Source organism: Diaphorina citri, unplaced genomic scaffold (genome assembly GCF_000475195.1).
Source record: "Diaphorina citri unplaced genomic scaffold, Diaci psyllid genome assembly version 1.1 scaffold6, whole genome shotgun sequence".
NCBI classification, from domain to species: domain Eukaryota; kingdom Metazoa; phylum Arthropoda; class Insecta; order Hemiptera; family Psyllidae; genus Diaphorina; species Diaphorina citri.
In genome coordinates this window covers 395,318-421,158 of record NW_007377445.1, presented here as the reverse complement: position 1 = coordinate 421,158, position 25,841 = coordinate 395,318, and the positions used below count along the sequence as shown (strand labels likewise).

Genomic DNA, 25,841 nt, shown 5'->3' with positions numbered 1-25,841 from the left:
CCCGCCTGTCAGGTCTACCTCATACCTCCTTAGATTTTTTGATTGTTATAAAAGATGTAGGTATTATTGCTGTTTTTTATAAGTACGGATTTTGGAATTATTAATTTTTTATTGATATTAATGTTTTTGGATAGGTATTATTTGATTGTACTTAAAGATTTTAAAGCAACTTGTTGGGACCTCATACCTGATGAGCACACATTATCAGGTAGACCTGACACGTACGGCTGAAAAGGTCCGCCTGTCAGGTCTACCTGAAACCTAATGAGCACACACTATCAGGTAGACCTGATCAGGTGTACGGTGTCGCGAATTCTCGCGAGTTCGTGATATTTTTTTTTGGCCAGTTTCAGGACACTTTTCAGATTTTTCACAATTCAGATTTTCACAGATTTTTTCACTCGGTCATTCTTAATTCATCGGAACATTTTATTATTTTGGACATTTTGGTGTGTATCTCTTACAGTTGTTAAAACCTACTTATATTATTACTATTTTTTGCAATACTACTACGGATTTTTTATTTCATTTCGCCTTTTTTACGCCTAACTGTGGGGGAATTCTATTCGCTCTAATCAAATACGCTTCCACTGACACATTCACTCCATTTCCCCCTTAACGCAGTTGCTATTTTTGTCCGCTAGGTAGCGCCACTATGCAAGCGCGCTAGCGGAGGAGCAGAAAGAACTGCGAAGAAACGTATGCGCACAAACACATTAATGCGTTGCCTGCAAGGGAGCTTTGGTCGGGACATTTGATGTGACGTCATCGCCTACGGGAGCGTATGCCGTGACGTCAAAGTTCACGATTTACCGGTATTTTTTAAATCGATTTATCTCGGGATCTAGAAGTCGTAGAAGAAAAAGAAAAATTCCGTTGGTCCTCATTTTTCCTGGTCTATGGCTTTGAAACATCACCCAAGTAAGCGCAACTGATCTATTCCAGGCCCGTCGGAAGCAAGTCTGAAGACGGGTCTGGAACACCCCGGGCGTTCTCTACCATCTAGTCTAAATTCCAGACCCGTCTAAATTCAGGGTCTGGAATTTAGACCCGAAATGTCCAGTACAAAATAAGGTACGTGCCAACATCAAGTCCCGGAAAATACAAGTGTATGTGATTACGACCTTCTTATTGGAAATGATTATTATTCACAATTTGTGACGGGTGGTAGAATTCAATTGTTGGAAAATTCATTTTTACTCGATACAGTGTTTGGGTATGTATTCAGTGGTCAATTACCTGTACTTGTAGCGTCTAATACTGACCATGTAACCTTTGTTAGTACGTCTTTATTCGTAAAGGTCGATACTCCCTATAATAGCGAAGAAATAGGCGCGTCAGCAAAACAAATTCGGTCAAAACCTTCTTCTAAAATTAAATGAAAATGTTTACCTAAATGGGCCTAGCCTAGGCTAGCTTAGCCCTTCGTATAAAACCACACCCTCAATAGTAGTAGTAGTATTATTTTTTAAACCAGTGGCGTAGCTTACCTATCCGGAAGTCAATGTACCCTTCTCCCCCGGACATGACCAGCATGGACGGAGGTTTCTCAGTGCCGGATACGTTCTCAATGACCGGGCAATCCTGAGGGACACTGGTAGCTGCCGATAGACCGCCACTGCCTGGAAACGGCGAAAAAAAAGAGGGCTGATTAGGCAGATATTAGAAGAATGATGATGATCTTACATCAGTTTGTTGTTATTCAGATTTTTTTTTTTTTTTTTGTAAAAAGAGGTTTGACAGAGGGAACTGTAACTGCTAAGGTCTTATCGTCCCGAAAACGACAAGGAAGACAGGATAGGAAAAAGCAAGCTGTTCCGAGAGCGAACAATATCCCATCAGGATAAAATCCGCCTCGGGCGGGAATCGAACCCGTAGCCTAGCGCTTACAAGGCGACGCGCTACGAACCAAGCTAACTAGACTTAGACTGGCTAAGCAAAAGATTTTTCCAACGTAAAAAAAGCGAAGATCAATGACCTCTTTAAAAAGGTCAACTCACCAGGGACGGACACGAAGAACTTAACCGCGTCCCGATGTCCATGGAACGAGAGCTGAGCCTGCGCCATCGAGCAGTACGGTATAAACGTTCCCGGCGTGATCACGCTCGTAGCCGGTTCCGAGAACACACGGACCCCGCTCGGGGCCTTGCCCGAGGCTGGGCCGGCATTAGACTCACTACCATCGAGCAGTACGGTATAAACGTTCCCGGCGTGATCACGCTCGTAGCCGGTTCCGAGAACACACGGACCCCGCTCGGGGCCTTGCCTGAGGCTGGGCCGGCATTAGACTCACTTAGCGGGACAGAAATAAGCAAGTGAATAGTTGATCCCATGTGATTTTTCACGCGGAATCGAATGGTGCTACTTTTATCACTCTCTGACTAACAGTTGATAAGTTGCGGGTTTGATACTCCCCGGTGTGAACAAATTTCCCTTTTATTTGTAAACCATTAACAAGTAGGGTGAATAGTTGATCCCATGGGAATTTTTCACACCGAATCGAATGGTGTAACTTTTAGAACTGTCCGACTTACAGTTGAGAAGTTTAATGTAATAGAAAGTCGTGTGATGTTCACACCAGATTTTTTTGCTAACAAGGATTGGTGAAACTCAGAATAGTCAATTCAACGAATGTGTTATTAAAAAGACCTTCCACAGAACTGAGTAGAGATCTCTATCCACCAACCCTTGAATCCTTGAAAACCACGACTTGCACCAATGGATGGGCCAATTGAATAGTGACTTAAAACTAATACAAGCTTACACGAAGAAATTTAAAGCACACGGGTAAGGATTCGCAAAGTGAAAAAAAGCACTATAAATACACTTCTTCTTGTCTGATCCGTTGTATTCTCGATCAGACAAGAACCTCCGCGTGATTTCGATTAGAAGGTATGACTAGATGAGAAGAACACCTTCATTTCTAGATTATTATTCGTTTTTAATTTTTGGTAATGACAAAAGAAAGGTCCTTTTTGTGTTTAACCTAACCCTATACCTAATAACACTGGTCACTGCTCATGTGTGACAGCTCCTTTTTGTAGCAATTTTCCATTGACGTGACTTCTTAACAAGTATCTAACTTTTTAACTCCACTGTGTACCTGACCTATCTCATAATCTCTCTTTTTTCTTCAAGCGGGACAGAGATAATGACTCCGTTACCAGTACCGATCCAGAGACGTGAGGAAGAGATGAGCAGTGCCGTGATGCGAACGAAGGAGAAACCGAGCTTCCCTGTGCCTGAGGGAGTAGAAAGGAGAGAGTGTTTTGGTTATTTCTCTGTTGAAGACTTCAGTAACTTTATGCAGCTCCGTAGAAATGAAATATGGTAACTGTATCTACTAAAGTACATATGTGAAGTGGGTAGATACAGTAATTTACCATATATTTATTTATCTGACTAACCCCATTAGAGTATTTAACATACCAGGCCGACACTACACATAAAACGATGGATCTAGGCACACCAAGTTCCGGCCTGAGCCTGAGCACACAGTTATATTTATCTCACAATGCCCTGACTTATTCTATGGATTTTCCTGGGAATATTTTACATCTATAAGAAAAATTTGATATTTATATGTAGAAAAAAGTTTAAAGCTGTCGATTTCAAAGAACAAAGTGTATTTTATCCTTTCCGCATGGTGCAACGTGCTTGTGTAGAAATGTGTGCAAACGCCTTAATCAGCAAAACAAACAAAAGAAGAAAAAATAAAAGCAAAAGATGATTTTAGAGTACCAACAATCCAACAAATTTTCCGATAGAATCAAAAATTCGTAAATGAATCTCCAAGCAAAAGGTTCAGAAACAAAGCAACAAGTAGAGCCAAAGCGAACCCCCGCCCTTCAGTTTAGCAGGCGAATACCTTGGTCAGTGTACTAGCGAAGCTAAAGTTTCAAGGATATAGATTTAGAGGAGGATTAAATTTAAAGGTGAATAAAATATGAGGGAGTAAATTTTCAAACCAAATACTCAAAGAAAATATGGAACTTTCTACTAGAAAACAAAAACTAAACAGGTATGAGAAATACTGAAGCTACTCTACATACCTAAAAAATTGGACCGATTGCAATACTTTCTCATTACCTTGTATAGGTTCCCTATACGTAAACTCACAGCTACTCTACATACCTAAAAAATTGGACCGATTGCAATACTTTCTCATTACCTTGTATAGGTTCCCTATACGTAAACTCACCCGCCATTATTGTCGGCACTACCGTTAGCACCGTTAGAGTGCACCTCTGTGCTGTTCACTAAATAGTCGGATTCTTTAGCACCTGAAACAGTCGGAGAGAGTAATTTTATAGATTGACCAAAGTTGTATCCGCAGCTTATTTACATGTAAAAATAATAATAAAAAAAAAAGGTCACGAAAGGATTAAAGCACACTCCTTGAATACTAAAGAATATCAGGGAATTTATCAATAAGGAGCACTCCTTAAGGCTCCACTTGTCGTTCGGAAAAAAATCGTGTCCTGAGTAGTGGGAACACTCTCATCTAAATTATATTGCCTACAAGGACATTCGGAAAAAAAATCGGATGAAACTCACAAATGGGAACGGGCCTTTAGAATGTTTTTAAGGCAATTTGTGCCTCGCAGAGGTAATATACATAGTACTACATTACTACATACCTGGTACAGAGGCAATACACAGCAGATGACTCTGACAGACGGTGAATGACTCGAGGATGTCAGCAGGGTTGTTGGCATACTAGGGGTAAAGCAAAGGTGCAACTGGGGAAAATAAAAACAAAACACCACAGTAAAACTAGAAAAAAGAGAGCAGGACACAGCAAAAACAAATGAAAATAAGAAAATAAAGGTATAAACAATGCAAACAAACAAAAAATGAAACTGATAATAAAAGTGAAATATACCTCCAGGTAACACTGCTACAGCCATGAGATTAAGCGAGAAGACAGGGAGGAGCACAAAACAGAACAAAAAATATCATGGCATAAGAAAGCAGGTTTCCAAAAAACTAGGGGTAAAGCAAAGGTGCAACTGGGGAAAATAAAAACAAAACACCACAGTAAAACTAGAAAAAAGAGAGCAGGACACAGCAAAACCAAATGAAAATAAAGAAAATTAAAGTATAAACAATGCAAACAAACAAAAAATGAAACTGATAATAAAAGTGAAATATACCTCCAGGTAACACTGCTACAGCCATGAGATTAAGCGAGAAGACAGGGAGGAGCACAAAACAGAACAAAAAATATCATGGCATAAGAAAGCAGGTTTCCAAAAATCGAGCAAATAATAAGAGAAACTTTGCACTGAAAATTATACTGAGTTGAATAGGAAGAATGTTTTAGGAGTGCTTTATTAATCCCTGTGGAAATCGGATGCAGGTTTTTTTTCCGCCCCAGTCATACTGGGTGAGTTTAATAAGAGTAGGTGCATAGTTTGTCGCCGAATAAAAGGTAAAACCCCCGCTACTATAAATCTTAGCTGTATAACTACCAACAATCTGATTGGTTGATTTAAAACTTTTTATGGCGGGGACCACAATCGTTTGAACTTGGTTTAAGTTCAACTCTTAGATTAAGCAATTTGATTGGTTGATTTTGAAATTTTCAGCCAATCAGATTGGTTGATCCAAGAGTTAAGTTGAAATTCAGATTGTGATCCCAGCCTTTACCCAACCAAATGGTGAGATTATGGTCTCAGCTAAAAGTGTCCTAATTGTAACACATGAGCAGAAGGTATACATACCTAGCATCTTGCTCACGTAGGGTTCAATGTCCACATCCTGTAGGTGTTGATAGGTATGCGCGTTGTACATGCGCAGTGTACTGTCTAGTCTAATGGACACCCACACACCATCCCCTGCCCAGGTCATTTGTCTTACTTGACTCTCCCTACGGGGATGAGCATCGAACGATTTCTAGAAGGGAAATAAATAAGAGTTTGTTGGTTGTAGCGGCTTCAGCTGTAGTCGAATGGTGATGGCAGAATACATCAGTAAAAATGGTTTCTTCAAATTGAATTGATTTACAAGGGCAAGGTAATACCTAGACCCTTGATAAATGGAGTGTGCCTGCTGCCTGAAGGCATGTGATGTGTTCCAACCCACTCGACCCCAAAGAGGAAAGATATCTTATTTATGACTTTTTTGAGCATGTGTTCCAACCCACTCGACCCCAAAGAGAAAAGATATCTTATTTATGACTTTTATGAGTCATACACCGCACCAGGGTGATGGTCTCTAGCCATGTTTAATTGGCTCGTCTTGAACCGCAGTCAACCGTCGTGAGGACTTGTGCTTGTTCTTTTCAGGCAGAAAGAACTCTTTGAAAAACTGCCAGCTAGCTAGGTTGATTAGAGTTATCCATCTTCAAAGCAGTTTAGTTTTATAAGAATAAGACATTTTATGAGTCATACACCGCACCAGGGTGATGGTCTCTAGCCATGTTTAATTGGCTCGTCTTGAACCGCAGTCAACCGTCGTGAGGACTTGTGCTTGTTCTTTTCAGGCAGAAAGAACTCTTTGAAAAACTGCCAGCTAGCTAGGTTGATTAGAGTTATCCATCTTCAAAGTGAGCAGTTTAGTTTTATAAGAATAAGACGTCGTGCTGTCAAATGAAAGGAAAGAGTAGAAAGTAAAATATTTTGTCTCCATCGAAATACCATTACCAAAATTGAGAAGACGGTCTTCATTGTGTCCCTATTTGTTAGTATAGTTTTATTTAGCATACATACAGGCTGAAAATAGGTCATATGAATAAGAAATCAAGTCACAAAATAAGAGAATAAGAATAAATTTTATTGGAGGCCAAAGAGTCACCGAATCACCCAAGAGGAACAAATTGCCACCACCACCAGCCATCTGAAAATAAAATCACGTTCAAAAACCAAAGGGGTGAATATATTGTACACAAAGTATATTGTATCCAGAACTACTAAAGACTTGGGGTCCACCACATGTATCTTATTCTTATATCCACACCACACCTTGTTATAGACAGCAGCCAGGGACCTCACAGAATGATGGGGCAGGCCCAATGTCACCGTATGGTACTTGCTGAGGTCCCACTGACCGTCTGGTCCGCGCCTGAAGATAGCCACACTGCCATCGGCCAGAGCACATACAACCCGGCCCTGGACATGACTGAAAAGAGAACATTTAAGTTTAGAAAGATGAGTAATGTCCAATATATCTGGTTCCAGGGCCCTGATAGAAAGAGGGAGGAGGTTAGGTTTTAGTGGGTCTGGATGTCCTGGTATTCAGACATCATGCTACATAGGCAGGTACTTCCACATACACAGGGGGCAGGGCCGTATCCAGGATTTTATTGAGGGGATAGGGGGTGGGATGTGGATACTCCATTTTCGGAGTTCACCCCATAGTAAAAGAGGAAAAATCAAGCCCGAGGGGATCCACACTAAAAGCTTCGCGGGCTCCATGCGGCCCTCTACATAGTTGGAAATCGCTGTTTTTTACTTTCTATTACCCTTACGTATAGGGAACCTATACAAGGTAATTTCCAAAAATCGAGCAAATAATAAGAGAAACTTTGCACTGAAAATTATACTGAGTTGAATAGGAAGAATGTTTTAGGAGTGCTTTATGAATCCCTGTGGAAATCGGATGCAGGTTTTTTTCCGGCCCAGTCATACTGGGTGATTTTAATAAGAGTAGGTGGGTAGTTTGTCGCCGAATAGAGGGTAAAACCCCCGCTACTATAAATCTTAGCTGTATCACTACCAACAATCTGATTGGTTGATTTAAAACTTTTTATGGCTGGGACCACAATCTGAGTTTAAACTAGGTTTAAGTTCAACTCTTAGATCAAGCAATCTGATTGGTTGATTTTGAAATTTTCAGCCAATCAGATTGGTTGATTCAAGAGTTAAACTTGGCCCTAGTATAAGTTGAAATTCAGATTGTGATCCCAGCCTTTACCCAACCAAATGGTGAGATTATGGTCTCAGCTAAAAGTGTCCTAATTGTAACACATGAGCAGAAGGTATACATACCTAGCATCTTGCTCACGTAGGGTTCAATGTCCACATCCTGTAGGTGTTGATAGGTATGCGCGTTGTACATGCGCAGTGTACTGTCTAGTCTAATGGACACCCACACACCATCCCCTGCCCAGGTCATTTGTCTTACTTGACTCTCCCTACGGGGATGAGCATCGAACGATTTCTGGAAGGGAAATAAATAAGAGTTGGTTAGTTGTAGCGGCTTCAGCTGTAGCCGAATGGTGATGGCAGAATACATCAGTAAAATTGGTTTTTTCAAATTGAATTGATTTACAAGGGCAAGGTAATACCTAGACCCTTGACAAATGGAGTGTGCCTGCTGCCTGAAGGCATGTGATGTGTTCCAACCCACTCGACCCCAAAGAGAAAAGATATCTTATTTATGACTTTTATGAGTATGAACAAAATGGATACATAGGTCATTAGCTTAGGTAGCTTTAAGTAGAGCATTAGATCACTCCCTGGACCTAGCAATATAAAATGTCCACTCACCTGAAAGTTCATTGGGTCTAGCCAGTCCATCTTTGACCAATCCTTCTTGTATTTCCCTCATAAGACGTCGGGGAGGGGGAGAGTCTGTGGTAGACGTGAGGTCGTTGATATCTGTCACTAGGGCACTGCCTGAACCTACCACTATGAACAAAACAAGACAGGGGGTTAGATTTAACATTTAAGTGATTTAACTAGGACAATCTGAACCTATCACCAAGAACAAAATGGATACATAGGTCATTAGCTTAGGTAGCTTTAAGTAGAGCATTAGATCACTCCCTGGACCTAGCAATATGAACAAAACAGAAAATAAGGATATAGGCTAGAGGTTAAGGCACTCGCCTGGTTACCAGGAGGGCGCGGGTTTGTTCCCATCAGAGTGATGGATTTTTCCCCCCGTATTAATTTAATAATGACACAATAGAGCTCCTACGAGTGGAAATCTTCTTTGCTTTAAAATATCACTCGTTAAGCTAATCAGGAGGCCTGGAGGCACACTAAAGTCAAGAAGTAGTTCAAATTATCAAAACAATAAATTAACGCAGGTACATAATAATATGAACCCTTCAGAGTAGTAATTGAAGGTAGGAAAAACATTATAAGCTGAAAACTGAACAATTTCTGATCAAATAAACCCAACAAATGATCAAATAAACTTCACAAAATAAGATAGTAAAATTAGTATCGGTGCGAAGGACATAAAAATGTTAAAGCACCTAAATTTTTTTTAAAAAAAAGTATAAGCTTGTTAATCTCCCGTTCACGTCTCTATGAATTCCAATAGTTTTTTCGCCACTATGAACCAGGGTCCAAAACTTTATGAAACTTTTTTATCGAAGCAGCACAATAAGTAAATGAATATAATAGGAAGGAAAGTAAAAATATTAAAGAATAGGTAAACTAGTAAAACTGTATACCTAAAACTAAAACTGTACAAATCTTTAGGTATATGAGACCTTAGTTAGACGTGGATTTTTCCCCCCGTATTAATTTAATAATGACACAATAGAGCTCCTACGAGTGGAAATCTTCTTTGCTTTAAAATATCACTCGTTAGGCTAATCAGGAGGCACACTAAAGTCAAGAAGTAGTTCAAATTATCAAAACAATAAATTAACGCAGGTACCTAATAATATGAACCCTTCAGAGTAGTAATTGAAGGTAGGAAAAACATTATAAGCTGAAAACTCAACAATTTCTGATCAAATAAACCCAACAAATGATCAGATAAACTTCACAAAATAAGATAGTAAAATTAGTATAAGCTTGTTAATCTCCCGTCCACGTCTCTATGAACTAAAATAGTTTTTTCGCCACTATGAACTAGGGTCTAAAACTTTATGAAACTTTTTTTATCGAAGCAGCACAATAAGTAAATGAATATAATAGGTAGGAAAGTAAAAATATTAAAGAATAGGTAAACTAGTAAAACCTAAAACTGTACAAATATGTAGGTATATGAGACCTTAGTTAGACTGCGGGAGTAAATTGACTTTTCAGTCCTATTCGGGCAAGATAAACAAGGTATATTCTATTCTAAAAGCCTTCGACTCCTACATAAGTCCATTTACAAAAGGGTTAGTCATCTCTTAGCTCAAGTTTGACAAACGAAATTCATCACACCACATACTACCGGCTGCTAACTTGCCCACAATTCTGGGTCCCATTAGAAATCTTGTGCTGAAGGGTAACCTAGCTTCTAAAGTCAGAACAAGGGAGATCGAAAAAAAAAAGAGCACAGGTTACTATTTTGCTAGGGAATAACCGATATGTATGTACAGACAGAGTTCTTATAGGCCCAATGTTCAAAAATTTGAACCAAATTGAACTTTAAACAAAAAGGATAACAGCCTGAAATTTCCCTTGCTAAAAAAATAGCAAAGGGCATCCGCTCGTAACATTTGTATCCAAAACCAAATGTCAGCCCAAAGCAATCATCCTTTTAGAGCTGATTGAGAGGCTGACGAAAAACTGAACACGGGAAAAGGCGAAGAAAAAGAATAAGTAGTAACAGGTAATCAATTATTCATCGTACTTACTATTTGTACTAGTCGAGTTCGCCTCTTCATTATTCGTCTGAGACGGAGGTACCTCACTGGCCGTCCCCTGATTCCAAAAAAGTGGTTTTTAGCCCATGGTCTGTACGTTACGTACGTACGTACGTACGTACGTAACGTACATACATAGTACGTACATACAACCGGCTGCTAACTTGCCCACAATTCTGGGTCCCATTAGAAATCTTGTGCTGAAGGGTAACCTAGCTTCTAAAGTCAGAACAAGGGAGGTCGAAAAAAAAAAGAGCACAGGTTACTATTTTGCTAGGGAATAACCGATATGTATGTACAGACAGAGTTCTCCTGGAGGACCTCTTCCACCCAAAAACTGAGTTTTTGGTTCAATATACATCGACTTCAAACGTCCTGATTATTTGATAAGGGGTTCCTAAGGGTTTTGTAGACTTATAGGCCCGGCCCAATGTTCAAAATTTTTAACCAAATTGGACACTGGATCTTTATGATACACATTTATGCTGGGCTTTTAAGACTGGATAAAAAAAAATATCCAAAATATTGGACATAGGGCTTTTAGAGGGTATATTGAACTGGCTGGGGGACCTTAAACAGGGAGTAGACCAGCTTGGCATGGCTGGGGAACTTTAAACAAAAAGGATAACAGCCTGAAATTTCCCTTGCTAAAAAAATAGAAAGTAAAAATAGCAAAGGGGATCCACTCGTAACATTTGTATCCAAAACCAAATGTCAGCCCAAAACAATCATCCTTTTAGGGCTGATTGAGAGGCTGACGAAAAACTGAACACGGGAAAAGGCGAAGAAAAAGAATAATTAGTAACAGGTAATCAATTATTCATCGTACTTACTATTCGTACTAGTCGAGTTCGTCTCTTCATTATTCGTCTGAGGCGGAGGTATCTCACTGGCCGTCACAAACGTCACATGACCAATATTGGCCGTTTCGTCTTCGTGTTCGCTTTCGCCATTGTCGGCGTTTCGTTCGCCGCCATTTTCCTGGCCGGAGGGGACGGCAGGTTCTAGAGAGGAGAGGGAGGACTCGGGGCCGCCATTATTGTCGGCACTACCGTTAGCACCGTTAGAGTGCACCTCTGTGCTGTTCACTAAATAGTCGGATTCTTTAGCACCTGAAATAGTAAGGGAGAGGAATTAAATAGGTAAAAGTTGTATGTTCTTTTCGGAATTCGAACCGATTCCGATGGCGCGCCATCTTGGATTTCCTAAGGATTAGTACAGGTAGCGAGAAAAGAGGGGAAACGAGATTCAGAAGAGGAGAAATTACGAAAGAAAAATAGGACTAATAATGACCAGAGTTGTATTTGTAGGTTTATCTTTCTCTGAGGGACTGAAAAAAGGCCTTTCTAACTCACTGGTCAATGTTATAGGAGAGCTCTCGGGAACATATAAGTTAGGCAAAGTCGAATAGGGCGGGTAACAGAATGGGATCAAGCTATTCTAATCCAGGTATAACTTAAGAATGTTAAAAACCGGTTTAAAAAAAAAAAAAAAAAAAAAATGGAGGACTTCTTCGTCTTATTAATTTTAAGATTCATGTTGTTTTCTGACTGTTTTTTTTTTATATAAAAAAGAACACAATTTTTTTTATACCCCTCTAAAAGTCAAAAACATCTGAAGCCCCACTGTTTAGTCTATGACAACATCATCAAGTCTCAACCATTGAGACATATTAGAACAAAAGTCACATTTCATTTTAATCATCTCGAACGTGCCAGTAAAATAATACTAAATTAGGTGAAAAAAAATAAATAAATAAAATAATAATAATAAAAAAAAAAAATCGGAAAAAAAGAATCAAGTTACAGTATCTATGAGTAAAAAAATAATAACTGTGGAAAAATGGAGAAATATGAAAAAAAAAAAAAAAAGGTCAAGTTACACGATCACACAAAACGGACACGAGAACAAACAAACAAACAAACAAAGAAAGGTACTCACAGGTCTCCTGATTCAATATGATCCAGGCCGCGTTTACGCTCGCTGAAGTTTCGTTTTCTCATTGTATCCAAGGCCGGACTTACATGATGCGAAGGGGCGTTGTAGCGCACATCCCCGTACGGGAGATTTTTCCGGCCCACGCCACTCAGACCGGAGGTGCCCCCTCTCCCGTCCCCTCCTCCACTGAAGAGATTACCAAAACTGAAAGAAAAGGGCCCAAGGGATGTCAGTTCCTCTTTTTCTTCGCCCTTTCCCGTGTACAGACGAGGTCGGCGTTTTTCGTCAGCCTCTCAATCAGGCCTCTAGCTAAGTGATTGCTTTGGGCTGACAGTTTGTTTTGGCTACAAAATTTTTACGAGTGGATGCCCTTCGCACTCAACCTTTGCTATTTCTTTAGGAAGGGAAATTCAGGCTGGTATACTCCCTCTGTAAGCCCTATGTCACTGCGACGTGATTACATCTTTTGTGACTTTCCCTCTTGTCTAGTCGCCCGCACCATTTCAGTCCACCGTACTGCCTCTTGTAGTTCCACAAACCTCTCCTTACAACTACAATTTCTACTTACAACTTCCACACACTGAGTCTGTTCTTCTTATCAAACTCGCTCTCATGTCTAGTCGCCCGCACCATTTCAGTCCACCGTACCGCCTCTTGTAGTTCCATAAACCTCTCCTTGTATTGGTTCCGTTCCATGAGTACCCGGGCCATTTCTACACGCGTGAACCTCTTCCTCTGAGCCATGGGCACGTCCTCCTGAAGAAAATAAGTATAAGTAGTGCTTTATTTAGACTGTCTGCTTAGAGCAAGTTGTTCCATTATGCTAACAGTTTAGTCTTCTTCTTCTTCTTCGCCTTTTCCCGTGTACAGACGGGGTCAGCATAAAATTTTTACGAGCGGATGCCCTTCGCCTACTTGGTCTACGCACTACTCTTAGATGAAGTTTTTTTTTTTTTTTTTTTAAAAAAAAGGTTTAATTTACAATCTACAATTAATGTATACAAAATTGTAATAAGCAAATCGGTTGAGATAAATAAACATGACATGATGGAGATACCCAGTGGTATCACTCCAGCATTAGATGGTATTCACCATTGTTGAAATGCAACCTCTTACATGAAGTAAAGCACTGTTGCGTTTTGCAGTAGTCAGTGATCACCTAACCTACTGGTAGGAAAACGCTAATAAATGCCTGAGATGTTTCACATACCTGGCACAGAGGCAATACACAGCAGATGACTTTGACAGACGGTGAATGACTCGAGGATGTCAGCAGGATTGTTGGCATCGATGACAGCCACCTTGCTGATCTGCTGTGTACTCGTGCAGATCCAAACGAGAGAGGAGAGCTGCTGCTCCTGTTCCTCTAACTCCTTACGAAGCCTTTCACCTTCCTGGGAACATGGTCAAAATATAAGATTTGCGACCCTTCAAAATTACAAGGCTAGAATAGATTGGGGCCGCATTCCATAGGTACCCAACCTTAGTGGCATCGAGAAAAAAGATTACAAAAGTTTTTGGCTTTCAATCATACTCGCTAAAATTTAACCCGACTTTTCCTCGTACCAGACAGAACCATCTTATTTTCAGTTTCAGTCTCATTCTGGCAGGACAAACAAGTGTCAGCAGGCCCCAATGGAAAGGAAAGAGCCACCTTGCTGATCTGCTGAGTACTCGTGCAGATCCAAACGAGAGAGGACAGCTGCTGCTCCTGTTCCTCTAACTCCTTACGAAGCCTTTCACCTTCCTGGGAACATAGTCAAAATATTAGATTCGCGACCCTTCAAAATTACAAGGCTAGAATAGATTGGGGCCGCATGCCATAGGTACCCAACCTGAGTGGGATCGAAAAAAAGATTAAAAAAGTTTTTGGCTTTCAATCATACTCGCTAAAATTTAACCCGAACTTTTCCTCGTACCAGACAGAACCATCTTATTTTGAGTTTCAGTCTCATTCTGGCAGGATAAACAAGGTATATCCTCTTTTCACGAGAAAACGGCTCGACCGATTTTGATGAATTTTTTTGTGGTTGTTAAGAAGAGTCTTGAGGGTGACATAGGCTACTTAAATTTGTCACATTCCATCCTGATTCAAAATGGCAGCGCTTCAAAGTTATGCCTCTTACGCTGGGCTGATCCCGTACAAAAGACGGGACGGTTCAACCACTAGTTCTACTCTATCCTATCTTTACGAGAAAATGGCTCGACCGATTGATATATATTTTTTTTTTTTTTTTTGTGTTTGACGGTTGAGGGTGACATAGGCTACTTAAATTTGCCACATTCCATCCTGATTCAAAATGGCGGCGCTTCAAATTTATGCCTCTTACGCCGCGCTGATCCCGTACAAAGGACGGGTCGGTTTAACCACTAGTTCTACTCTATCTTACCTTAAGCTCGTCATCAATCTTCTGTATCTCGGGGGATCTCGTGCTCAGATCGGCGGGGTCAGTCTTATCTTCCTCCTCCAGGGGGGCGGTTCCCTCTCCATTCTCTAGAGGTCTACCAGACTGAGGGTCGGAGTAGAACACGCTGGCCCCCACTATAGCGCCTCCGTCGCTTGTTCGACCTCCGCTGAGGTTGACTCCTGCGGCGCACCAGATCTGAGGAGCGAAAAAGAGGGAGTGAAACATTTGAGTGGGAGTAAAAAAAGTGAGGTACAGAAAAAACCGGTTGGGTGGAAGATCTCACTAATAGAATACCTTGTTTATCCCGCTCGAATGAGACTAAAAAGTCCCTTTACCATAGCAGTCTAAAGAAGGTCTCGTTTATTTTCTGGGTTTAATAACATAGTATACAAAACTAAGTGAGAATCCTGTTATGAAAGTGTAAAAAAGAAAAAAATGTATAAACAAAGTGAATGGGTGAGAAAAATTCCTAGACTACTTTTGAGGGTTGACAGAACCACCACCACACTAGGTAATTGAGACATAGCCTAGTATTAATTTACAAAATAATAGGTAATAATAGAATAATAGACCCTTAATCCGCCCCGGGCGGGAATCGAACCCGCGGCCTAGCGCTTACAAGGCAGACGCACTACCAACTAAGCTAACTAGGCTGGCTACATTAAACCTTAGGCGTTAATAACAGCTTGATCGAATAACTATGTAGTTGTAGCAGTTTGACTGCACCGAGGAGGAGGAGGGTTGATGGTCTCTAGCCAAGATTACTTGACACGTCCCGAACCGCAGTCAACCATCATGAGGACCTGTACTTTTCCTTTGAAGCATGATAGATAAACCCTTTGTAACCTCCAGCTAGTCAGTCTGGTTAGGGTTTGGCTGCTCTGATCCGTATTTTATAGTCCCACAGTAAGACACTGGTCTGCTCCCTGGTTAAGGTCCCCCAGTCAGACCTTCTGAAGATCTTTAGAATATTTATGCGTATATTACTTACTTGGTAGCTAGAAGTTCGTTGTTCTCCATAATGAGGTTCTCAATCTCCTTCCCCATACCTAGAACACACAATGTCACTAGTCAGAACAGTACAACTCATGTTGGACACCATTTTACTCATAGAAAAATTTTACTGAGATAGCTAAGAAAGGTGACATCAATAATAAATTCATCTGTACAGGTATTATCTAGCATGTTCATCACGTAGTGTTTGCTCATCAGATGGGGGGAGAAGGGACACAATACTTCCCACTTGTCGTGAGTTCCATTGGATTTTTTTTTCTTTTTTTTTTCGAATGTCCTGTAGGCAATGAATGTCCTGATGCCAATGGTGGGCATCTCCAGCCTTTAGCATGGTAAGCAGGCACGTTACCACGAGACTAACCGTGCCCGTTGGGAGAATAGGCAATCTTTTAATAAATGAAGTGTTTCTGTGTATTGTACGTTCAATGAACTATTAGTACCTACATATCTACATTCTACATATACACCTGCCTCGGTGGTGTAGCGGCCTTCGACTATGTGTGGACACAACTTAAGGTCTTATCGTCCCGAAAACGAAGAGAAGAGGACATTACAACCTACCTCGGTGGTGTAGTGGTCAAGGCGCTCGCCTGGTAAACAGGAGGGCGTGGGTTCAATCCCAGCCGAGGTATGGAATTTTATCCTCAATATAATTTGAGAATTTGACCACAATAATAGTAGTAGCCTACTGCTGGAGTAAAGGGACTTTTCGGTCCTATGCGTGCAGTATAAATAAGCACTATTATTATTATATCTACATAATTACGAGATCCTAATAACAAAGAGCATAGGAACTCACCTCTTGGTGGTACTCTCCCCGGTTTTTTTTTTTTTTTTTTTTTTTTTTTTGTTATTAAAAATCTAAAACCACATGACAACTGAAAAAACTAATAATATTAACATGTAATAAAATGACAAAATAATATAAAAATAAAACAAAAACGATGAGTGTGAACGCGCTGCAAGAAAGAGGTGCAAGAGAAGAAATAGAACATAGAAAGGCGCGAAAAGTAAACAGAGAAGAAGAAATGTTAAAACGTGAAATTATAGTGGTGATCCAACTCATGTGATAGGACATTCTGGACCTGGGAGGTGCAGGTGCTATGATAACAAGTACATTGGTGGGGGTCATGCTATAACACGGGCAATAAATCCTAACTCGGGCAGTTCTAAACGGGGATGGGACTTTTTTTTCTTCTTCTTCTTCTTCTTCTTCTTCTTCTTGAAAAAGATGAGTGTTTTACCGCCGTTTTTATTTCGCTATATATATATATATTTTTTTTTTTTAAGATGAGTGTTTCACCGCCGTTTTTATTTCGTAGCAATGAACCAACTGCTACATTGGACGCATGTGGTCTGTGTCGTAGCATGTCCATCCCGTAGTATGCCTCTCATCAGATGGGCGAGAAGAGACACAATACTTCCCATTTAGGTGCTGGGTCAACACGAGAACACCAGAAAGTAACCCGTTGAAATATTTGCAATCGAAAAACGAGTACAAATTTTTGTCGATGGTGGGATTCGAACGCGGGACCTTCTGTATGGCAAGCAAGCGCGTTACCACTGGACTAACCGTGCCCCCACTGACTTTTTCTTTTATTATTTTTTAAGTGTCGGTTATGTGTTTAATGATCTATTTGAGGTGATATTTGGGAGATAATAGTTTGGATCATCACAGTAGTGCGAGGAAGTAGGGAAGTTGCAACAGCCAAAAAGACAACACTGTATCTCTGTAGACACTTCAGTGAAAACACATCAAATGGTAGTTGCAACTCCCCCCAGTGCTAGAATAAAAAGAAAAGCATCTTATTGAAACTACAGGAACAAATAGAAAGTAAAGTACATAATTATCCCTAAAGGGGATTTAGCTAAAAATACACAGAATCAAAGAAGAAGAGGAGGGAAACAGTATCCAAATCTCAAAACTAAAAAAGAAAGCTCAAAGCTCACATTAGGTATACAAGGTTTAGAAACGAAAACTATAAAGCTCATTTTGAAATAAATGAAATAAACTAAAGCTTTGTTTTGAAATAAATAAAATAAACGCACCGGAAGAGGCATATTCCCCAGGATGTACCCAGTTGCCTGTGTTGAGAAAAGGGGACAGAAAATTATGGGTTTATTTCATGTTAGGGGGGTTACTTGTGCACCTGACACGATGATATTTATATTAGGCGGGGACTAGGCTCTCTCTCAGTAGCCAGCGGCGATAGCAAGTGGAATGCAGACACACAATATGCCCACTCTGAGGCTTCGGTGTAGGGGGTAACTGCCCCAAAAGATGGGTTAAGCTTATGCGAAGTGGATTGCAATAGTTTGACGGATCTCTGAAGTTAAGCAACGTTGTGCGTGGTTGGTATCAGGACGGGTGTCTCTCTGAGATCTCGTTAGGTAACACAACTCAGGAGCTGATTTAAAGAGTCTGTGTGTACATTAAACTGAAATTTTTTAACTTGGTCACTTATTCAGCATCTTTGGTTGAACTGTGAAATTATTACATCAAACGTCCTGAAAGACATATTTAATGTCAAGAGTTTTAATACTTATATTAGTACTAAACATATATTATTATTATTATTATTATTATTATTATTATTCCTAATGTTAAAGGTTAAAATTTAAAACCAAATTACAATTTTACATTATTCATATGGGTACCTACTTATACCTATTAGATTACAATAGAGTTAGGCAAAATTTATCCGTCACCTTAAAAGTTAGAGGTTTAAAGGCAAGCTGTTTTTTTTGAGGGCCGCAAAAATCGTATACACTAAGTGATTACTCCGTTATGCCAATTAAAACTACATGCAAACCTGGGGGCCCTTGAAAGGACTTGGCGTCAGCAAAATCCTTTAAGGAAGCAATCCCCAATGGAAAGGAAAGAGATATGACACAAAATACGAGTGTAAACGGAAAGAAAAGGATCGTTCAAGGAAAATAGAGGAAAAGAGTATAAAAGAAAGAAAGCACGAGTATAACCACACCTTGATCTATGGAATAGAATAGAATAGAATAGTTTAGAATAGAATTGAATAGTTGAGAATAGAATAGAATAGAATAGGCTATCGAATATAAAAGACAGAATTGGAAGGAGACAGGAATGCCCCGAAAAGCCACATTTTCACCAAAGAAAGTAAAAAAATCAACAGGAAGTACATAAGTGAACCTAGGATTTACATCCTAACTCATTTGTAAATTGTCTTATCTTGGATTTAGAATTTTCAAATTTATACAAAACAATTTTATTTTTTTCAGATACAATATTATGTCTTCTAATAAATTGTTTAGCACATCGAAACGTTGTGAGTTTAATTACAGTCAGTTGTAAAGAAACTTTCCGAAAAAATCCACTTTGGCCATATCTTCATTTTGCTAATTTACATACAAAATTGCACACCTTTACAAAAATACACATTTTATGTACAATTGTACATTATTATTCCTTCTTTATCACACAAATTTAACTTTTACAAAAATACACATATGTCATGTATACTACTCCTCCTTACACAAAGTCACCTATTGCCATCTCCTGGGGGACACTTACCTTCATGCCGGGTTCCTTCTCCGTGAGGGGTCGACAGTAGACTGGCACCGGAACAGGTACCTGGGCCGAGGATGAAGGTGGGGGCAGGGGGTGTACAGGTGGCGTAGACGTGAGTTTGGCGGGCAGACTCCATCCGTACGCCTGCAGGCGGCCGTCATCTTTGCGCACGTGCGCGCGCACCTGGCGGTATTGTTCCCGACGCTCGTTGGCGCGTCGCGTGGCTACCTTCTCACTGCACCTGACACGATGATATTTATATTAGGCGGGGACTAGGCTCTCTCTCAGTAGCCAGCGGCGATAGCAAGTGGAATGCAGACACACAAAATGCCCACTCTGAGGCTTCGGTGTAGGGGCAACTGCCCCAATAGATGGGTTAAGCTTATGCGAAGTGGATTGCAATAGTTTGACGGATCTCTGAAGTTAAGCAACGTTGTGGGTGGTTGGTATTTGGACGGGTGTTTGTCTGAGATTTCGTTAGGTAACACAACTCAGGAGCTGATTTAAAGAGCCTGTGTGTACATTAAACTGAAATTTTTTAACTTGGTCACTTATTCAGCAACTTTGGTTGAACTGTGAAATTATTACATCAAACGTCCTGAAAGACATATTTAATGTCAGGAGTTTCAATACTTATATTAAAACGAAACATTGGTACTAAACATGGCTAGAACATCTAGAAATATTGGAAACAATATTACAGAGAGAACCAAGACGTGGAGAAAATGGGCTTTCTAAAGGCAGAAGAATACTAGAGGATGCAAGATACATCAAGCATGCTAGTCTTAGGAAGAAAGATTTAGAGGCCCCTTAAGATAAAAATAAACAATAAATTTTAAAATTAATATCTATCTCTTTCAAGAATTACAATAAAAAAGGTCTGTACTGAAGGAATGGAAAGAAATGAAGTTAAATTTATGAAAATTATGACAATAAAGAGGCTTCGGAAATAAGAAAATAATAAAAGTGGAAAGGAAGGAATCAAATCAATAGAATAGAGGAATAGGATAACAAATAGAGAGAAGACAAAAAAATTAATAAAATAAACACTTTTCCTACGAACGGTTACAGAGCATAATATCAACAACATATTCAAAAATTTTAACACTTACAACAACTGTACACAAACCGGGCCCAGCATGCAATGACGAGTAAAATAAGGACACTTTCTACCAGCTGCTGGTAATAAAAAGTAAGAAATATGCTGTACATTTGCTATAGAAAAAAGTGCAAAATACGCAGAGCAAACACGAGAAGATACGAAGATACGAGAAATTGTGCTTTAGCAATAAGTAAATACGAGACATTATATAGTGGGATAGAATGAAAGCATAAGTGCTAAATACATACGATAACAAATAGGTTCGGATTACCGGAAGAATTCATTATACCCAAAACGAGTTGATGTGTCCCAATCCCATAGAGGGCAGGCGGGGAGGTCTCGAGTCCATTCTATCGCTACTCCCAGAGCCCATCATGAGTTTGGTTCTCTCGATATACTCCATGTGAGTTTTCAACAGCTCTAACCCTTGAGCACAAGAGGTTGTGGTTTCAGCAATTTGAAGTTCTGTATAATAAATACCATTTAGTTCCCCATTCAAAACCAATATGATTGTTCTGTTTGTTCTTTTTAATACAAGCACAAATGGTCAACCACTTACGAGTTGATGTGTCCCAATCCCATAGAGGGCAGGCGGGGAGGTCTCGAGTCCATTCTATCGCTACTCCCAGAGCCCATCATGAGTTTAGTTCTCTCGATATACTCCATGTGAGTTTTCAACAGCTCCGTGTATCTCTCGTGCAGTATTGAGTATTCCTTCTTCAGCTCTTGTTCCTTCTCTTCCAGTCGGTACACTGGAAAATTCGAAAATTATATCTTACTTACTTAGACTGAAGAAAAAAGCCCAATCTGAGGCTTAGGTGTAGGGGCTAAATATCCCTAAAGGATGGGTTAAGCTTCTACGAATCTAGATTGAAGAAAGTAATACAATCAAGAACTCAAGGAACCTACCAATTTTCTCAATTAGAGAAAAGTTCAATTAAAAGAGGAAGAGCTTGTGGTTGGGTGGAAGAGTTCCTTTTTTGAGATTCCTGCCACAGTAAATACCACAAGAAAAAAGTGCATTTGAATGCACATTATTGTATTCAGTGTTCAAATAAAGCTTCTACGAATCTAGATTGAAGAAAGTAATACAATCAAGAACTCAAGGAACCTACCAATTTTCTCAATTAGAGAAAAGTTCAATTTTTGATTTTTCTTTATAGAAGAGCAATTTTTAAAAGAGGAAGAGCTTGTGGTTGGGTGGAAGAGTTCCTTTTTTGAGAATCCTGCCACAGTAAATACCACAAGAAAGAAGTGCATTTGAATGCACATTATTGTATTCAGTGTTCAAATTAATACAAATTCGTGTGATGAAAATTTCGTAATCGTACAAATGAAGAGGTCTTTGAAAGAAGACCCATTATTTTCAACAGTGAACATTCCTTGATAAACCTTCTTGAATACAGTCATGTCTCATGTAAAATTATCTCTGTTTTACTCAGTAAATTTTCAAGACATTGAGGCCTATGAATAATAATCAGTGCAGAATGAATACTTACCATGGTCTGATGCATTTTTTGACTTGAGTTCTAGCATTCGTACTATGGATTCTAGACTTTCTATTTTGCTGTTCAATTCTTTCTTGTCATCTTCCAATGCATCTTCTATTTGGAACAATTTCTGTAGAAAAAAATAAATAAAGGATGAAGTCAAAGTTGATGGATTTTATCTTCTATTTGGAACAATTTCTGTAGAAAAAAATAAATAAAGGATGAAGTCAAAGTTGATGGATTTTTTATATTCTATTTTTTTTTTTTTTTACATTGAAGATTATCACATCAGTCATATTTTGTCAGGGTAATGCTAGAATAATTAAGCAGCTCTACCATGTTCCTTTACTGTTAAGAGTATAGGCAATCATTTTGTGAAGTTAACAGTGTTCAAAATCAAAGGCTTTCTATTGGTTGACTTTTTAAATATTCCTCTAATTAGCCCATCACTTAAGTAGGTACTTAACTTTTTTTTTTTTTTTTTTTTTTTTTTTTTTTTTTTTTTTTTTTTTTTAGTTTCATCGCATTTGTACATTTAACTGGCTTATTATATAAATGGGTCCACAGACTAATGCTCAGATTCAGCTCCAGAGTCAGTTATCTACTAGAACCACCAGCTAATGGGACAAGATCAAGTGGTAAACAATGGCGTAGCGTAAACCTCGCCTCTTGGTTTTTTAGTATTTGACTAAACCACAGTAACTTCAATTGACTAACGATTGCTTTACTAGCAAAACTTTTCGAGATTGCACAGATGCACTCCCGAGAAATAACTATCACTTCTACTCTTACATAGAACTGAATAGGGCCTTACCAAAGAAGTTGTCGTTAACTGTTGGTCGAGGGGGTTATTTGTGTTAGCAGGAGGTACCAGGGTTAAGAGACATGGAGGTTAGTAGAATAGGGTTAGGTGACACAGAGGCAGCAGTCAGAATAACGGGACACGAAACAGAAACAATACAGAGTTATTAGGGTTAACATGGTGGGTTAATTGAACGGGTTAACAACGCGACTGAGGGTCCATTCGTGAAAATGATTGGATTTTACATTTCTCTTGTGATTTTAGACGTTGCTACAACACCAAACGGTGTCGACTGACGGTGTTCCCCATAATATGTCAAAATATATGAGACCTCGGTTAGACTGTGGGGGTAAAGGGACTTTTCAGTCCTATCCCAGCAGGATAAACAAGGTATATTCTATTCTACTTATATTCTTTGTAGCTTGGTACCCCTAAGCAGATACGTAACAGACGTAACACATGATTTTTTCCTTCAATTTATTATTTAGGTACAAAAGAAAAATGGGAATGGGCCCCAGGTAGGTCGCTCAGAATAGACAATTAGACATAATGTTATTACACCTATTGCATTATAACGAATCACAGGACAGTACTACTGTTTTCCCCATTTAAATACCTTCAAACTTACAAAGTAAACATAACTTTGTAATTTTACTTTCCTGATCTACTCACATAACACAGGAAACCAAGGTTTTCCTATTTTTCTCCCAGTAGCAAGTACATAAAATACGTACCCTTTCTAACGTGGCCATAGGCGATTAATTTTATTTCAACCCGTCAGGAATCGAACCTGATCTCCTACATATTAAGACACTTTAACACTTTTCCAGGTGTGGACGGTATAGGAGGCGGTGGCATGTCTTCAGATATATCCTGGTCCGGACTCACATCCTTGCTGACGGAGCCCAGGGTTTCCGACCAGCCACGCTCTGACGGCTCCCGGTAACTGTGGTCCTCGTCTGTTGGCATATCCTGTAAATAGATACGATTAGATTAGAGGAGGGAAGGACATTCAGTTATATGTAAATTGTATAGCAATGAGAAAAAAAGAATGTCAGAAGACATCCCCCTCGCACCCTACACCGCTATTTAGGGCTATACAGGGAAAAACCTCAAAAGGATCTAGCGCTTCTCACGACTTTACCTTTACCACACTCAAATTTTGCAGACAGCTTCCATAATTAATGAAGACCAAAAGTGTCCGCGGGCCGGACCTCGAGAAATGTACGGTTCGGCCGCTATTTAACGCCAAATCTTTCGCAATGCTCAGGCTTTTAGACTTCAGCCAAAGTCGCTCGAACTTGGTACAGATATTCGATTAATTATGTAGATCAAAAGTATCCTTGGGCCCTGTTTTCAGAAGGTACGGTTCGGCCGTTATTCCGGACCAAAGTTCAGCTATTTAGGGCTATACAGGGAACTACCTAATGCCCAACTTTTATGACTGGGATTTCAACTAAATAGGTACCGATGTACCATTCTGTTCCTTTACCCATTTTTTCTATGAGTACCAACGTTATAAAATGGGTAACAATAAGTACCAACGTTATAAAATGGGTACCAATGAGTACCAACGTTATAAAATGGGTACCAATTTGTTCCCTTCTACATTTTCTCTATGGGTGCCAATATATTCACTTACCCCACCCGGTCCCATTTCATTCCTCAGACTGGTATTCGAATGTGTGGAATCAGGGGAGGCTGCAATAGGGGGGAACTCCGAGCCTGGACTAGTAATTGCCTTGAGATTGTTGGCGTTGGTGGCGTTCTCTAGTGACTGGAACCCGAACGAGACCGGCCCTGATGAACGTCTGAAATTCAGAGCAAAATAATACAGCTTGTTTATACTGCTTGGATGGGATTGAAAAGTGTCTTAACCGGGATTCAAACCCTCTTTGTTTCTTAAAGCACAAGGTTTCATTTTTGCTTATAGTCCCCCAGCCAGACTAAGCTGGTCTACTCCCTGTTTACAGTCCCCCAGCCAGACTAAGCTGGTCTACTCCCTGTTTACAGTCCCCCGGCCAGACTAAGCTGGTATACTCCCTGTTTACAGTTCCCCGGCCAGACTAAGCTGGCTACTCCCTGTTTAAGTTTACGAGTATACGGTACAGTTAATGGACATTCCTGATTTGTGACCCATCCACCAGTAAAAATTTGCACAGAGACGACAGTAGAAGTTTGAATTTGAACACGAAACACCAGATGAAGACTGAGCTACCCAGCCTAGTTAGATTGGAACGTTTACCCGCAATTCGGCCCCTTAAAGGTCGCGCGACTGCCTTATAAGCGCTAGGTCGCGGGCTCGATTCCAGCCCGGGGCAAACTGTATCCTAAAAAGATAGGGTTCGTTCTCTGAACGGCTGGATTTTTCCTATCCCGTCCTTATTTCTTCGATTTCGGGACGATAAGACCCCAGTTGTCACACTTCCTCTATCAAACCTCTTATGGCCGATCTTACCACAGAGAACACAGAGTCAAGGATTTTCTTTCACGGCACCCATTTGAATTACACAGGTCAGTATTTCTTAAACTCTGGATTAACTGACTTTTTTTTCAAGAGGTTTGATAGAGGGAGCTGTAACTGCTAAGGTCTTACTTATTGTCCCTAAATAGAAGAGAGAAGGAAGACAGGATAGGGGAAAACCAGCTGTTCCGAGAAGGATTAACTGAAAAATCTGTGTGGTTAGATAGGTTAAAAAAAAAAAAAAAAAAAAAAAAAAAAAAAAAATCAGCTCATTATCATCTGACGTGTTTCGTGCCCCCATAACCCTGTTAATAGTGGGTATAATAACTACTAGATCGTACCAGAAGGTTGTTTGGAGCGACTGTCCCCTTCACTGTCACTAGAGAGACTAGAGTCTGTCAACAATAAAATACACATGCCAAGAGTAGAAGAAATACAGAGAGGCGGCGCAAAAGAAGAAATAAAATAAGTATAGAGAGGCGTAATAGCCCGTTCACAATCACCGAGTTTTTTTTTTTTTTTTTTTTTTTTTTTTTTTT

At 39.8% G+C, this 25,841-nt stretch overlaps 1 protein-coding gene across 1 annotated transcript in view; it reads right to left on the bottom strand.

Moving 5' to 3' along the window:
• LOC103524623 (C-Jun-amino-terminal kinase-interacting protein 3-like) overlaps positions 1-25,841 on the bottom strand; it is a 29,281-nt gene that overhangs the window by 1,469 nt on the left and 1,971 nt on the right. The window contains exons 2-17 of the mRNA XM_026819891.1: positions 22,046-22,166; positions 21,106-21,298; positions 20,836-21,061; positions 19,448-19,693; positions 14,869-15,081; positions 13,689-13,872; positions 11,441-11,652; positions 10,532-10,598; positions 10,126-10,191; positions 8,473-8,633; positions 7,992-8,163; positions 6,906-7,171; positions 5,727-5,898; positions 3,137-3,242; positions 2,001-2,179; positions 1,491-1,622 (exon numbers count right to left, since the gene is read on the bottom strand). Of these exons, the coding sequence (XP_026675692.1) occupies positions 1,491-1,622; positions 2,001-2,179; positions 3,137-3,242; positions 5,727-5,898; positions 6,906-7,171; positions 7,992-8,163; positions 8,473-8,633; positions 10,126-10,191; positions 10,532-10,598; positions 11,441-11,652; positions 13,689-13,872; positions 14,869-15,081; positions 19,448-19,693; positions 20,836-21,061; positions 21,106-21,298; positions 22,046-22,166 (2,716 nt within the window). The remainder of the gene's footprint in view (positions 1-1,490; positions 1,623-2,000; positions 2,180-3,136; positions 3,243-5,726; positions 5,899-6,905; positions 7,172-7,991; positions 8,164-8,472; positions 8,634-10,125; positions 10,192-10,531; positions 10,599-11,440; positions 11,653-13,688; positions 13,873-14,868; positions 15,082-19,447; positions 19,694-20,835; positions 21,062-21,105; positions 21,299-22,045; positions 22,167-25,841) is intronic.